The following is a 16,101-nucleotide window of genomic DNA, read 5'->3' on the forward strand; positions in this document are numbered from 1 at the left end:
ACCCAGATGAATTAACCAAATTTGACTCTTATAAAAAAAATTTATTAACTTAAAATAGAACTGCAAATACAGACAAAAGCAACTTTCTGAATATATTCAATATACAAGTATGTAAAAGAAAAAGATTTTGAATCTTCATGTTGTAGTTTTATTTTATTTTTTTACCTTTTAAAAAGTTTTTTGGCACTACAAGGTTCTGTAAAGAATAGAAGTGACAAATTTAAAACACATGAAATCCTTTCCTAATTCTTAAGAACAATATATATATAAAGTCTGAAGCAACCAAAGTATGAATACAGCTAATAGAAAATAAAGAATGTAATTTTTAAATTCTCTCTTTATACAATTCATCAAGGTTAAACAAAACATAAAATTCCCTTAAAAATAGGGTAATAAAATAGATGAAATTTGTATCACTCAATTTAGTGATACTAGTAAAAACTATAGTTCATATTTATATACAAATAATACAGTGTTTAAAAACAGTCTTAGAATTTAAATAAGCTATCTAAACGTGTTAAAATTTTAAATCAGGACCTGATTTGTTTTGCTTTCCATTAAATGTCACTTTTTCTGCTGAATGTAACTGACATTGAGGTACGGATACCCTTGAGACAGCAGGATTGGCTGGTTGCTGTGCATCGGTAGACCAGCTGAAAGAAAATGGACTCGCATTACTCCGACACGTTTCCTCTTGGTGGGTGGGGACAACGCTCTCTACACCGACGGGTGGCACATCTGTCTGTTGGATACAACACAGACAGGAAACTGAAAGGCTTGTGCCTATGCATCTGACAACCCCTTAGAATTAACTTATAGGTAATTCTCATTTTTCCTATTTATATAATAGCAGATGAAGCATGACAAAATATTTGGAGAGGAAATAATAAAGAAAAGGAAGAGGGAAATATAGGTATATGCAAGGAGATGAGATAAAAAGAAATGAAGGGGAAGAATCAATGAGGAGAAACATACCACAGAAGAATTTCAGACTCTTCTTTGCTGGAAAGGCTTGTATAAATGGTAATAACAACTTCCCTCAGCCCTACTTATCTACTCAAGATAAGAACTCAGTCAATATTCTTCTGCCATCCTATAATACTGAAGTGCCTCAGCAATATATGAATAACTTAGGAAGGCTTAAATGTATTAAGCTAAGGTTTATACCAGAAGCCTCCCTGTCAAAACAGGTATTTTTGAGACAAGTGGATTACATGAAATGCTCCTAGTTCCTGGAATTTTCAATTTATAATATTCATTACCCAGGTAAAGCCACCATGGGCACTATTACACCACCAGCAGATTATAAATTCCTAATGTCATTCAGGTTCTATTTTTACTTAACAAAGTTATGTCTCTATATGAAAAACTTTGAATAGATTCCTACAGCTACTAAACCATGTCTGACCTCTTTCATAATATGGTCTTAGTTTTGCCCTCTCTAGACTTTCATTTTACACAAATTTACCATATGCCCCCATCCCCTGGTTTTGTTATTTTCTCTTCGTTGTGACAGACAAAACTCAGTGACTTTTGACATATTACCCTCTTAGCTAAGAACAATCTTCCTTCCCTCTAATCTTAAGAGTTAAAGGGAAAAAAAATGTATGTGTATATTTCTATATATTTTTAAAATTTGTGTAAATGAAAGGCTATTTGACTCTCAGCACCACTAAAAATAAATAAATAAAGGTATTAAAAACATCAACTTTTAAAAAAATTGTCAAAGATTAAATCAATTTCAGGACTTACTTCAAATGTCAAAATCTTGTGTGATGTAATCTCTGATCAACAAATCCCACTCTTTCCTAGGGCAATGTTAACTCATTACTCTAAACTACTTTTCTATTTTTATGTTTGCCTCTTCTAATAAAATGTGAATTAAGCATGGGGTTTGTTTTTTTTTTTTTTTTTAAACAGTACTTCCTTTAATTTTTTTTTTTTTTTTTTAGAGAGAGAGAGAAATTATTTAATATTTATTTTTTAGTTTTCGGTGGACACAACATCTTTATTTTTATGTGGTGCTGAGGATCGAACCCAGCGCCCCGCGCATGCCAGGTAAGCGCGTTACCACTTGAGCCACATCCCCAGCCCCAAGCATGGGGTTTGTTTTACACCTGCTTGAGCAACAAGTACCTTGCAGACTCTAACATGATATGCTTCCTCATAAATGTTTATAGAATGCATAAATTTTCGCTCCCAAATCCTAGCTTTCACTGAGCCTGTTCCAGGAAAAAAAAACACCCAAGCTTATTATTCTAATCTGTAAGCAATGGTACCTTGAGTATAGAAAGGTTTGTTGGGCTGAAATCTTGCATTTCCCTGATGCATGAAGTTTTGATGCAAACCGTAAGGCCACGAAGCTGGGACGAGGGGGAAATGGGGACGTGGTGCATGTTCCCAAGGAATTGGAGGATTTAGCCCACGAAATCCAGGCTCTGCATTTCAACAAGAAAAGAAAAACATGTTATAAAACATTATTTCGTTCATTCAAGCATTCCTCCATTCCACAAAGATTCAGTTGCCACTGGCTATGAACTAAGCTAAATCCAGGTACCAAAAAGATTTTTAAAGAATTGATCATAATTATTTGCTCAAATATAAGACAGACATACAAGAAGAAATATTCAATGATATATAATAATTGCTATACCAGATAGGCAAAAGGTGTTCTATATGTAACTTTTTATCCCAATGTTGAGGATGGAACCCAGGGCCTCTTGCATACTAGGCATGCTCTACCTCTGAGCTACATCCCCAGCCTGCAAAAAGTGTTCTGAAGAGGAGATTAACCCAGCCTTTAAAGGTTAAAGGAAGTTTTCTAAAAATGATTGACAATGCATAGTTTTAAAAGAACAAAGAACAAATCAGGCAAAAAGAAACAGGGGAGGGTGTTTCAGAAAGAATGAATAGCATATAAAGAAAGCTTGAAAGCAGGAAAGCATAGCAAATTTGAGAACTACAAAACAGACATTATGGAAATAGTCATAGAAGGAAGTTGTAAGAGAAAAAGCTAGACAGGTAGATGAGGACAGAAATCTCAAAAAACCCTAATATTTCACACTAAGGAACTTACATTTTATCTTTAAGAAAATGCCAATTATCCCAGAATGAATTATATAGTGACCCTGGAAGAAAGTCCTATTAGAAGTTTGAAGCACTATAGTGTAATGGTTGAGAACCTGGGATCAGAATGGTTAGAACTTGGGACCAAACCGGTCTAAATTCAAATCACAGTTCTGAAAAGTACGAAGGTCCCATTTTGAACCTCAGATTGTTATGAAGGCTAAATGAAGTAACAAAAATACAGTGGTGGCACTTAGGTAAAAACTAAAAAAGTATGAATCATTGTCATTCTATGGCTAACCACCCACCAAAATCTATTTTTCTTTTCTTTTCTCTTTCCATTTTTTCCCCTACCCTCAGTACTGGGGGTTGGACTCAGAGGCACTCTATCACTTAGCTCCATCCCCTGACTTTTTAATTTTATTTATGAGACAGGGTCTCACTAAATTGCTCAGGCTGGCCTCAAACTTGCAATCTTCCTGTCTCAGCCTCCCAAATTGCTAGCATTACAGGTGTGAGCCACCATAGCCAATGCTCTATTTCCCTTTAAGCTGCATCTTTAGGTACTTTTTTTTTTTTCAAAGTACATTACCCAATTAATCTTCTGGGTCATTTCTGGTAGATTTTCTTATTCAGGGTCAATGTGCTAGGTAACAAATGAAAGACACCGTCGTTATTCACTAATCTTCCTAGCAGGAACTCAAAAATTAGGAAGTGTGGAATGTGGAAGAGTATGGAACAGAAAAATAAACCCATATAGTTGCATTCTTAAAGCTTACTCTTCCTGGGAGATAACCAGAAAGACAAAGTCGCTGGTTCACTGTTAAGTTCATAAAGCCACATTACAACTAAGGGTTAACTGAAAGTTTCGGGTGTACATAATAAATATGACTGGGTATATAATAAGTTATATTTGAGGAATAGTATTTTAGCATAAAAAGATATATTCCAATATCACCATGTCCAATTTTCACAGCCAAATGTTTTCATAAATATGATAATCTCACTAAAGTTATTTCAAAAATGGGAAAAGTCATATAATTTACACTAATAAAACCATATTATCATTTTAATATATTCTCACCCAGTCCTTACATTTTAACAGTGGTAATTTCAGCTTTAATATTAAATATGAGTTGTGTACCAACACAAAAAATAATATTTATTAAGTTTATTATATCATAATAATATATAACATGAACAATGTGTCTACCATATGTCAGGTACTAAACTGGCTACCAGAGATAGAATGACAAACAAGAAACAAATCTTAGCCTCTAGAAGTTCACTCTAATGGGTTATGTAGACAAGTAACAGGCAATTTTTAACACAGTAAGTGTTATGATATGGATATTAAGGAAACAAGGGAGAGAAAGGGTACCTGATACAATTGGAGGACAAGATCACCAAGAGTTAAAGCCCCCCCCCTTTTTTTGGTGTGTGGTACTAGAGACTGAACTCAGGGGTGCTCTACCATTGGGTTGCTTTTTGTTTTGTTATTTAGTGGGTGTTTGTGTGTGTGTGTGGGGGGGTACTGGGGATCAAATTCAGTGCCTCACTCATGTTAGGCAAGCACTCTACACTGACCCAAAACATAATCCAGGTTACTATTTATTTATTTGTCTGGGTTTGGGGTTGTTTTTTTTTCTTTTTTCTTCTACTAAGGTGCTTAACCACTGAGCCACACCCTCAGACAAGGTCTTGCTAAGTTGTTTAGAGCCTCACTAAGTTGCTGGCTTTGAACTTGTGATCCTCCTGCCTTAGCCTCCTGAGCTGCTGGGATTACAAGCATATGCCATGATCTCTGGCTTTTTAAATTTTGAGACAGGGTTTCACTAAGTGTTCGAGGCTGGCTTTGAGCTATAATCCTGCTTCAGTCTCCCAAGCTGCTGGGAATACAGGTTATGTACCACCATGCCTGGCTAGAGTTAAAGCCTTCTTAAAGAAAATGCTGTAAATTTAAAAATGGAGGTTAAGTGAGTTACCCAGGTTTGGGGCAAGATAGAAGAAGGTGTGAGAGTGGAAGCAGAGGACATTCCAGGCAGAAGGAACCACTTCAAACAACAGCCAGGGGTGAGACAGTATGGCTGATACATTTGTTAGATGTTTTGTTGATTAGTTCTGTTAATTAATTATAAATGAAACAGAGGTCAACTATTGGCAGGTGGGGGGAAGAACCTGAAATTATAAAAACTGAACTAATATATCAAAGAGCAAAACACTGGGCATGTCTTCATGGACACACAACTTAGTAACTATCCTGGTACATGTCATAGCATACACACAATAAACATATAACATAAGCAAAAGCCATATTAGAAGGACCATGTATGCCATATATCCTTTGATCTTAAAAATCTAATTAAGCTGGGCTCGGTGGCACACTCCTATAATCCCAGAAGCTCAGGAGACTGAGGCAGGGGAATCACGAGTTCAAGTCAGTCTCGGCAACAGCAAGGCGCTAAGCAACTCAGTGAGACCCCATCTCTAAATAAAATACAAAATAGGGCTGGGGATGTGGCTCGGTGGTTAATGCCCCTTAGTTCAATCCCCAGTACCCCCAATTAAAAAAAAGAAGAAATCTAATTAAGTCCCCACATTCTGGCATTTCTGCTCCACGAAATATATTATTTGCTTTGTTCCAAACAAGCTAAGATACCTTCTACATCAGTTTTTTAAGAAATAGCATAATTTGGATAAATATTATTCATAAAGTTCCTTTGAAAAATGATAAAGGGAAAAAATCAAGTTTTTGTCTGCATTTCTCATGTGAATTATGTTTTAAGGTGATCACATAGTTAATAAGGAAAAATTCTTCTTTATAGAAGAATCACCAAGAGTAAATACAAAAATCATCATTTTATAACTCCCAATGAATTAATGGATAATGGTAACAATTATAAATGACAAGACCATTAAGTAAAAATTAATGAGGAAGCCAGGTGCAGTGGCATATGCCTATAATCCCAGCAACTTGGGAAGAGGGTAAGGCAGGAAGACTGTCAGTTCAAGGCCAGTGTGGGCAACTTGGCAAGACCCTGTCTCAAAATAAAAAGGGCTGGGGATATAGCTCAGTGGTAGAGTATCTCTGAGTTCAATACACAGTACCACAAAGAGAGAGAGAGGAGGGGGAGAGAAAAGAGCTTTACAATGGATAAAACAAGCTGATATCACCTAACTCACAGATCAATCTTAAGTCACTAAAATAGGAATAAAATAGGAACAATCAGACAGTTAAGTTTCTTCTAAAGCAAGGGATCAGAAAATATATGGACAATCAAAAAGTATTCTTGCCAACAAAAAAAACCGATCTAGCTGGGCATGATAGTGCATATTTATAATCTCAGTGACTCGGGAGGCTGATGCAAGAGGATCACCAAGTTCAAATTCAGCCTGGGCAACTTAGCAAGACCCAGTCTCAAAATTTTAAAGAAGGGCAGTGGGGAGACTAGGGGTGTACTTCAGTGGTAGAACGCTTGCTTAGTACATGTGAAACCCTGGGTTCAATCCCCATTACTGCAAGAAAAGAAAAAAGAATCTGGATCTAATAGAACCACTAAATCTTAACTACCACTTTACAGGAATGGACATAAGATAATATTGGATACAATAATGGTCTTCTTTTTTTTAATTGACATCTTTTTAAAAAATATTTATTTTTTAGTTACAGGTGGACACAATATCTTTATTTCAGTTTTATGTGGTGCTGAGGATTAAACCCAGGGCCTCACGTGTGCTAGGCAAGCACTCTACCACTGAGCTACAACCTCAGCCCCAATAATGGTCATGATTTTTTAGAAACACAAACTAAAGTGTAAAAGCAAATTTGATCCAATGTCTGGAATCTGATTAAAAACTCAAACCAGTAAATTTTTTAAATGGTGGTAAAGGGTCAGATTTTAAAAATAGCAAAATTACTGATAAATGTTAAGTTCAGTAATGAAGGGGTTCATCAAAATTTATACTCCCCCTTTTTTAAGTTTCAAATTTGCCATATTTGTTTCCAAAATAAAGATAATTACTACAAAAAAACTAGATATACAACTAGCAGAGCTGAGGTTGTGGCTCAGTGGTAAAGCACTTACCTAGCATGTGTGAGGCACTGGGTTTGTTCCTCAGCACGACATGAAAATAAATATATAAAAAAATGTTATTGTGTCCATCTAAAACTAAAAATATTTACAGAAAAAACTAGCAAATATGGCAAATATCAGCTATTTTTAAATAGGCAAGAATAAATAATATTTTCATAATTTATCAAAATAGTACTAGTTTTATATAGGAATTGAGATTATATGTGATTTTCTTATTTTTCAAATGTTCTATATAATTTATATTGCTGAAATAACAGAAAAAATTATTTCTTAATGCTACTAATTACTACTAGAATATTTTGCTCTTTCAAGAATTGTTCCTTAATCAGAGACACAGTACAGTCTATGGAACATATCACAGATTTTGAAGGAAAAATAGTTTAGATCTTTACCTTTCAATTTCATCAGCTATAAAATGAATGCCAATAACACCTACACCAAGCAAGAGGCAGTGAAAATTAGTTTTAAAAAGTAACAGCTAAGGGGTGGGGATACAGCTCAGCTGGTAAAGTGGTCGCCTCACATGCACAAGGCCCTGGGTTAAATCTCCAGTACCAAAAAAAGAAAAAAAAGTAACAGCTAACATTTATGTGTATTACCTCATTTAATATTTGTAACATCCTTATATTTTAGATGCTATTAATATTCCTATTTTACAGATGAAAGTAATGAGCACAGAGATTACCAAAGACATCATAATAAATGGCAGAGCAAGCATTCAAATCCAGGCACTCTGAATACAGAGCTCACTCTATGTATTTTAATCCTATCCTACATCTCCATAAATAGTGTTTGCCTTCCTTTCTTCACATTATATTTCCCAAGTTCAACCAATGATACCAACCACCAAATCTTTCTATAGACAGACACAAAAGAAGAAAAGGAAGAGTTACCGGAATTCCCCACTGCACCATTGTTCACCAGGGAATTTGGAGCCACGGTACGAGGCCAGTGTCCATCATGAGAGGAGCTAGGGATTGCCACAGGTCTGGCAGCAGGCTGTGCAAAGATGATGCTGGGATCATTCAGGCCCATATTGCTGGGGGCACTGCCTGGTGCAGAGTGGATCACTGGGCCATGGATGGGCCAGGATGGGGCAGGGATCTGGAGGGGGTGCATTGGCAACAATCCCATGTTGTGCATGGGAGAATACTGAGCTGGTGGTGACTGGGGAAAGTTATACATGGGCATTTGGACCTGATGAGGGGGCTGAGCTCCCTGCTGAGGTGGGCCAAGCTTAGGCTGGGATCCTTGCTGGGATGGAGATTGGGTAATTGCAGCTGACTGGGAAGAGTTCTGTGGGAATGGCTGGGGCTGAGGAGAATAAGATGGTGAATCAGACTGCAAAGAAAAGAAAGGCATATTTTAAAATTAATTTATAAACATCTTAATAAATGTAGAGATTATAAAAATATAAAATTATGGAGTTATTTCATTAGAACATTATACACAGAACTATATAATGTATATAATTAACAAAAAATAATAAAACCTCATTTTACATGAATGTAAGATTTTTCCCAAGGTACTCAAACCCTCTCTCATGGACCTTCCTATTATCCAAAGACCCTAGATATCATTACCATCACAAAGAACATGTATTTCCCATTGTGAACTTGAAATTTTCATATAAATAACTCATAGTTACTCTCATTCAATCCATCAACAAGCAGTGTCAGTTATGTATTAGGCATTATTATAAGTATTAAAAATAAAACACTAACATGTATACCCTCATGGAATTTAAAATTTACGGGGGAAAATACAGGGAGCATATGAAGATTACATAAGCAATCACAATAAAGCACAATGATTACTATAATAAAGAATGTATAGTGTATAATGAAATTCCAAAGTAGGAACACCCAAACCCATATTGGGGGGAGCAGGAGGAAAGAAAAGTTCAACAAATGTGGACATCAATTAAAGCTTCCCAAAGGAAGGGATCTTTAAGCTGAGATTCAAGGGTAAAACAGTTTTATAAAAGAATGTAGAGGTGAGGGGCAGGAAAGAACGTTTCAGGTAGAGGGAACAATATGATTAAAGGTCTACAGGCATGAAAACGCATGAAATTTTTTTAAAAAAGGCATCTGAAAGAAGTTTAATTTTATTGGAGTACAAGGCAGGGGAACAGCTTATCTGAAGCTGAAGAACTAAACAGGCAAAATAATGAAGGATTCTAAATTTCATTATATACTGAAGACATTGGGAAACTACTAAAAGGTCTTCAAAAGGTCAAGAATGATCAATCTAATCTGCATTTCAGGAAAAAACATCTGGTTTAATAAAAACGAAACAGGGAATCTTAAAAAAAAAAAAAGCTGATGAGATTTCTTAGGAGGCTGCTATAATACAGCATTTCTAAGAAGATGACAGCCTAGGCTAAGGGATCCATGAGGATAGAAGGAAGCAAATGGCTATGAGTTATTTTTCAAAGGCAGAAAAAATAGGACTTAAAGGACTAATTGGAAATAGAGATGGGGGAGAACGAAAAGCTTTGGAAACCAGACAGTGATAAAGACAATGAGATGACAAACACAAGAAAAGGGACAAACCTATGGGTGGGGGCAGACAAAGAGAAATATAAACTATAATCTAGACATGTTGAAATTGAGGTGCTTTGTTAGACATCAGAATAGTGAGGTCCATTAGACAGACTCTTATGAGAAGCTTAAGTAAAGCTTGAGGGCAAGAGATAGAGAAAGAAAATGAGGGACAGTACAGAAGTGTAGTTGTCTCTTTAGGTTGGAGACAACCTGAGAATTCAAGTTTTGATTTCAATTGTATATTGACCTCAGGCAAGAAACATAAATTTTAGCTTCTTCACTTATAAATAACAGAAGATGCCTCATATGTTTATAATGGTTTTAAAAATATATGTAGAGAATATGAGTACCAAGTTCTGGATAATAGATTTTTTTTTTTTTTTTTTTGGAGAAGGAGTCTTGCTATGTTGCCTAGGCTGGTCCCAAACTCCTCATCTCAAGTGATTCTCCCAACTCAGCTTACCAAGAGCTGGGACTACAGGCATATACAGGCCATCATGCCCAGTTGTAGATACATTTCTGTAGCAAGGCAAGGATGGTAGGAAAGTTTTATAATAGGAATAGGATTCAAGAGGGCTGATGCACAGGGATTTCAATTGTGGGTATTTTTTTAATAAAGCCAACAATATTTGAAACTGTTAAAAAGCCTGGTGGTGATGCATATAAGTAGGTTTATTATTTTCATACCTTTTTAACATGTTTGATATATTTTGTAACAGGAATAAAGAATTTATGTATAGAACATAGGACACAACAATATGTTTACTAAATATCTGGGATGGAGATGGGAAACTTCATAAATTCTTTCCAAGATTCCACTACTCCTTTTCAAATACTCTTCAGAGTTTTTCTAAAACACGGATAACATCAGGTCTAGCATGTTTAACAGTAACAACTTTGAAGCTATAAAGATCTGGATTTAAATTATAATCTCCGTTATATTCAGTTTCCCAATTATAATGTGCCTTATATTCAGCTTCCCAATTGATAAAATTTGATCAAACTATATGTACCACATCACATGGCCATTCGAAAGATTAAATTCAATAAGTATAAAGCACTGAAACATAGTTATCAAGTTTGGGCTAAGCATTCTATTGATATAGAATAATTAAGAAGTGCAAGATGATTTGGACAAGGGTTAAGAGTAACTCAGCAGGGGCTGGGGTTGTGGCTTAGTGGTGGAGCATTTGCCTAGCACATGCTGGACGCTGGGTTCAATCCTCAGCACCACATAAAAGTAAAATAAGTTTAAAATTTAAAAAAAATTTTTAAAACGACAAGTAATTCAGCAAAGTTATAAAACTTGTGGGTCTGAATTTTGACACTTTGATCTTTTTTAAGATGTATGTCACTAGGTATTCACATGTCAAGTGATACGAAAACGCAAAAGTATCATGTAAACAAAATGCCATGTACATATTGCCCTAACAGCACTGAACTCCTAACACATTTGGATTGTTAAAAATAGGATGTCTATGTATACCAACAACTGAGAATAGAGGGAAAACCCAATTAATGTCTTATCAAATTACAAGCTGTTGCAAAGGTCATAATCTTGGATTTAAAAGAAAGAGTACAATAGAATAACTGAATAATTTCTATTGAATCAATCATTTTATATCGTTCAATCCCTCTTTTGATAAAACCAACACATTACACTGGTATAAATTTATCTTTTTTAACATACTACATAAAAACATGTTCCTTCTAAAAATTTTGTCATTAGTAGTGTCTAAATTGGGAAAATAAAACTAAATTTATATTAGCAAATGAAAGTGCATATTTGTACAGGTAGGCTCCGCAGCTCAAGTAAAGAAGAATGAAAAGTGAAAAGCTATACATTTGATGTTTATGTATATTGTTATTAATGGTACTGATACTTTCGCACTAGGCAAGATGTGAGGCCTTAAAGTTATTACTTTATTTAAATCCATTGTCTGATAGATGTTATTTTACAAGTGAAGAAGCAAACTCACATATGTAGCTTGCCTACTGACAGAAACCCAGATATACATTACTCCAAAAGTAATGCTCATTCCACCTTATGGGCCTAACAAGGACACCTCTACAAAGTAACATGTCATCTCAAAAAGATTATACCTGCCAATCTGAGAGAGCAACCTCCATCACCCACAGAGATAATGCTATCTACTTGTCAAGACTTAATTCATTTGCAGGCCGAATACTTACACATTCTGAGGACTGTCTAGTCCTTATGGACTGATCACCCTGTTGCTGGGCCGAACCGGCCACCTGTTGGGCATTTACAAGGTTGCGGACCAGCTGGGCTGCTAAGAGAAGACATCACAAAAATATACAAATAAAAAAACACAGAAAGTAGCAGAAAAACAGCAATCATTATTGCTTATATAAAAGAATCTTAAAATCTCTATGAAATGTTATAAACTTGGAACACTTGGACTTTTACACTATGCCTACATTAGTGAAAGACTTGACTAATTTTAAAAGATATTTTTCAAATCAGCAGATCAATTTTTTCCTTTTCTTCTGAGTTTTGCTTTTTTTTTTTTTGTAATGCTGGGATCAATCCTAGAAATTCATGCATGCTAGCTATAGATATCCAGCCCCAGATCAATTTTAAACATACACCTAGGATAGAGATGTAGCTGAGTAGTAGGGTGCATGCTTAGCATGCATAAAACTCTCAGGGTTTGATCATCAACATCAAATAAACAACAACAACAAGAAAAAAGTATACCAGTTTTGAAAATAAGAACAAATTATGCTGATTGATTCTCTGAAGAAGACAACATATTTCTCTAAAAAAATACTTTCTAGAGTAGGAATCTAAATAACTGGAAATTACAACTTCTAAAAGAATCAGGAAGGTTGGGGGTATAGCTCAGTAGTGGAGAGTTCTCATAGTATGCAGAAGACCCTGGGTTCAATCCTCAGTGTTGCCAAAAAAAGTTTAGTAAATAAAATAAAATAGTGTTATAATTTAGATCCAAAATGTTCCCAGAATTTCATACATTGAAGGGCTTGGTACCTAATGCAGCAAGATTCAGAAGCAGAATTTGGGGGAAGTGATTGAATCATGAGAGTTCTAACCTCATCTCTGGATTAATTCATTAATAGTGATAGATTATTGGGAGGTGTTCCCTTGGAGACTAACTATATGTTGTACTTTGTCCTGGGCCTCTTCTCTCTCTGCTTCCTGGTTGCCTTAAGCATTATTGGGAGGTGGTAGAAACTGCCTACAGTTTTCATGGTTGGAGGGAGTTGGTCACTGGGGATGTTCCCTTGGAAACTAACTATATGTTGTACTTTGTCCTGGGCCTCTTCTCTCTCTCTGCTTCCTGGTTGCCTTAAGCTGAGCAGCTTTTCTCCACCACCCTTCTGCCAAGATGTTCTACCTCATCTCTGGTCCAAAGCAATGGAACCAGCTGACCATGGAATGAAATCTGAGCGAAAATAAATCTGCCTTTTAAGTTGTTTTTCTCAGGTGTTTGTCACAGGAACAAAAAGCTGACTAAAACAAATAGGGTTTTTTTTTCTTGTAAATAAACTCATTTGGTAGAAATTTTTAAGATTCCTTGTGAAATACAACAGGAATAGGTCTCCCTAACTCACTATAATTTCCTCTATACATGTTCAGGAAAAAAAAAAAAAAAAAAAAACACTTGTAGGACATACAAAACCTAAACAAACCAATAACTTGTAATGAGATGGAAGCAGGAATAAAACACCTTCCAACAAACAAAAGCCCAGGATTAGAAGGATTCTTTGAATACTACTACCAAACCTTTACAGAACTAATGCCAACACTTTTGAAATTATTCCATGAAACAGAAAGGGATGGAACACTTTCAAATTCATTTTATGAAGCCAGTATCATATTCACACCAAAATCAGACAAGGATACATCAAAGAAGGAAAACAACAGACCAATATCCCTGGCAAACTTAGATGCAAAAATACTTCGAAAAATATTAACAAATTGTGTTTAACAACAAATTAAGAAGATCATACATCATCACCAATTGTTTTATTCCAGAGAAGCAAGAATGGTTTAACACAAAAATCCATAAAGGCAACTCATCTCATAAATAGAATTAAGGACACTTGGTCATCAAACAGATACAGTGATGAACTTTGACAAAACTCAACACCCATTTAAGATGCAAACCCTGAAGAAAACAGAGCTAGAAGGAACCTATCTCAACATTATGAAGGTGGTATATGAAAAACTCAAAGCCAACCTCACAGTAAATGGGGAAAAACTGAAAGCATTTCCTTTAAAATCCGAAACAACAAAAGTATGTCCACTCTTACCACTCCTATTTAATACAGTGCTAGAAAATGTAGCCAAAGCAATTAGAAAAGAAAAGGAATAAAATTAGGAAAGGAAAAAGTTAAATTATCACTGTTTCCAGATGATATACTTAGAAGATCTAAAAACTCCATTAAAAAAACTGCTAGGGCCAATAAATTTGGCAAAGTAGCAGGTTACAAAATCCACATACAAAAATCAATAGCTTTCCTACATACCAACAATGAATCTGTTGAGAAAAAAAAAAATCAGAAAACAACTCCTTTCACAATAGCCTCAAAAAGAAAAAAAAGAGAAACAAAACCTAGGGAATCTAACCAAGGACATGAAAGACCTCTACAATGAAAACTATAGAACACTGGAGATATTGAAGATCTCAGAAGAAAGACCTCCCATTTTCATGGATATATAGAATTAATAGTTAAAATGGCCATACTATCAAAAGCAATACATAGATTCAATGCACTATACATCAAAATCCCAATGACATTCTTCAAAAAACTAGAAAAAAAGAGTCCTAATATTCATTTGGAAGAATAAAAGACCCAGAATAGCCACAGCAATTCTAAGCTAAAAAAGCATGCTGGAAGCATCACAATACCTGACTTCAAATTATACTGCAGAGCTATAGTGACAAAAACTACATGGTAGTGGCATAACAACAAACAGAGATCAATGAATGTTACAAATAGAAGATACAAAGATAAACCCACACATTTACAATCATCTGATCCTTGACAAAGGTGCCAAAAACATACACTGGAGAAAAGACAGTCTTTTTAACAAATGGTGCTAGGAAACTGGTTAACCATAAACAACAGAATGAAACTAGACTCTTACCTCTCGCCCTACAAGAATCAACTCAAAATGGCTCAAAGACCTGGGAATTAGACCAGAAACTATGCAATTCCCAGAAGAAAACATAGGGTCAACACTTCAACATATAGGCACAGGCAATGACCTTCTCAATTGTTCCCCTAAAGCTCAGGAAATAATGCCAAGAGTTAATAAATGGGATGGCATCAAATTAAAAAGCTCTGCACAGCAAAGGAAATACTTAGGAATATGAAGGAAGATCCTACAGAATGGGAGAAAAATCTTTGCTGGCTACTCTTCAAACAGGATTAGTATCCATAATACTTAAAGAACTTGGTGGGCATGCCTGTAATCCCAGCAGCTTGGGAGGTTGAGACAGGAGGATCATGAGTTCAAAGCCAGCCTCAGCAAAAGCAAGGTGTTAAGCAACTCAATGAGACCCTGTCTCTAAATAAAATACAAAAAAGGGCTAAGGGTGTGGCTCGGTGGTCGAGTGATCTTGAGTTCAGTCCCAAGTACCCTCCCCCTCCAAAAAACAGGACTCAAAAAATTTTATACCAAAAAAAAAAAAAAAACCTCAATTAATAAATGGGCAAGTGAACTAAACAGATACTTCTCAAAAGAAGAGATACAAATGACCATCAAATATATGAAAAAATGTTCAACATCATTAGCAACTGAAATTTTATTTCATGCCAGTCAGAATGGCAGTCATCAAGAACACAATTAATAATGAATCCTGGAAGGGATATAAAGTAAAAGGAATGCTTTTATACTGTTGATGGGATTGTAAATTAGTACAACCACTATGGAAATCAGTATGGAGGTTCCTCAAAAGACTAGGCATGGAACCACTATATGACCCGGCTATACCACTCCTTGGTATTTATCCTAAAAAATTAAAGTCATAATACTATAATGATACATGCATACCCACGTTCAAGGCAGTACAATTCACAACAGTCAATCTATGGAACCAGCCTAGGTGTCCATCAATGGATGAATGGATAAAGAAAATGTGGTATATATACACAATGGAGTTTTATTTGGCCATAAAAAATGAAAATGATGTAATTTGCAAGAAATGGGTGAAACTAGAGACCATTATGTTAAGTGAAATAAGTCAAACTCAGAAAGTCAAGGATTGTATGTTTCTTTCCCATGTGGAAGCTAGAGAAGAAAAAAGAAAATGTGGGGAATAGGGATCTCATGAAAATAGAAGGGAGGGGCTGGGGATGTGGCTCAAGCGGTAGCACGCTCGCCTGGCATGCGTGTGGCCGGG

General features: G+C 35.6%; 1 protein-coding gene across 8 annotated transcripts in view; it reads right to left on the reverse strand.

The window, feature by feature from the left end:
- Positions 1 to 85: 85 nt before the first annotated feature.
- Positions 86 to 16,101, reverse strand: part of Tut4 (terminal uridylyl transferase 4) — a 120,903-nt gene continuing 104,887 nt past the window's right edge. For 5 of the 8 annotated variants that reach the window (XM_077791390.1, XM_026381680.2, XM_026381674.2 and 2 more), the window contains 4 exons: positions 11,900 to 12,000; positions 8,054 to 8,501; positions 2,280 to 2,438; positions 86 to 653 (listed from right to left, as the gene is read on the reverse strand). In XM_077791390.1, coding sequence (XP_077647516.1) covers positions 565 to 653; positions 2,280 to 2,438; positions 8,054 to 8,501; positions 11,900 to 12,000 — 797 coding nt within the window. In that variant the 3' untranslated portion in view covers positions 86 to 564. Of the gene's footprint in view, positions 743 to 2,279; positions 2,439 to 8,053; positions 8,502 to 11,899; positions 12,001 to 16,101 lie in introns of all 8 variants that reach the window. The other 3 variants (XM_026381697.2, XM_026381695.2, XM_026381685.2) reach the window with 1 other exon arrangement.

Source organism: Urocitellus parryii, chromosome 11 (genome assembly GCF_045843805.1).
Source record: "Urocitellus parryii isolate mUroPar1 chromosome 11, mUroPar1.hap1, whole genome shotgun sequence".
In the NCBI taxonomy this organism is placed as follows: domain Eukaryota; kingdom Metazoa; phylum Chordata; class Mammalia; order Rodentia; family Sciuridae; genus Urocitellus; species Urocitellus parryii.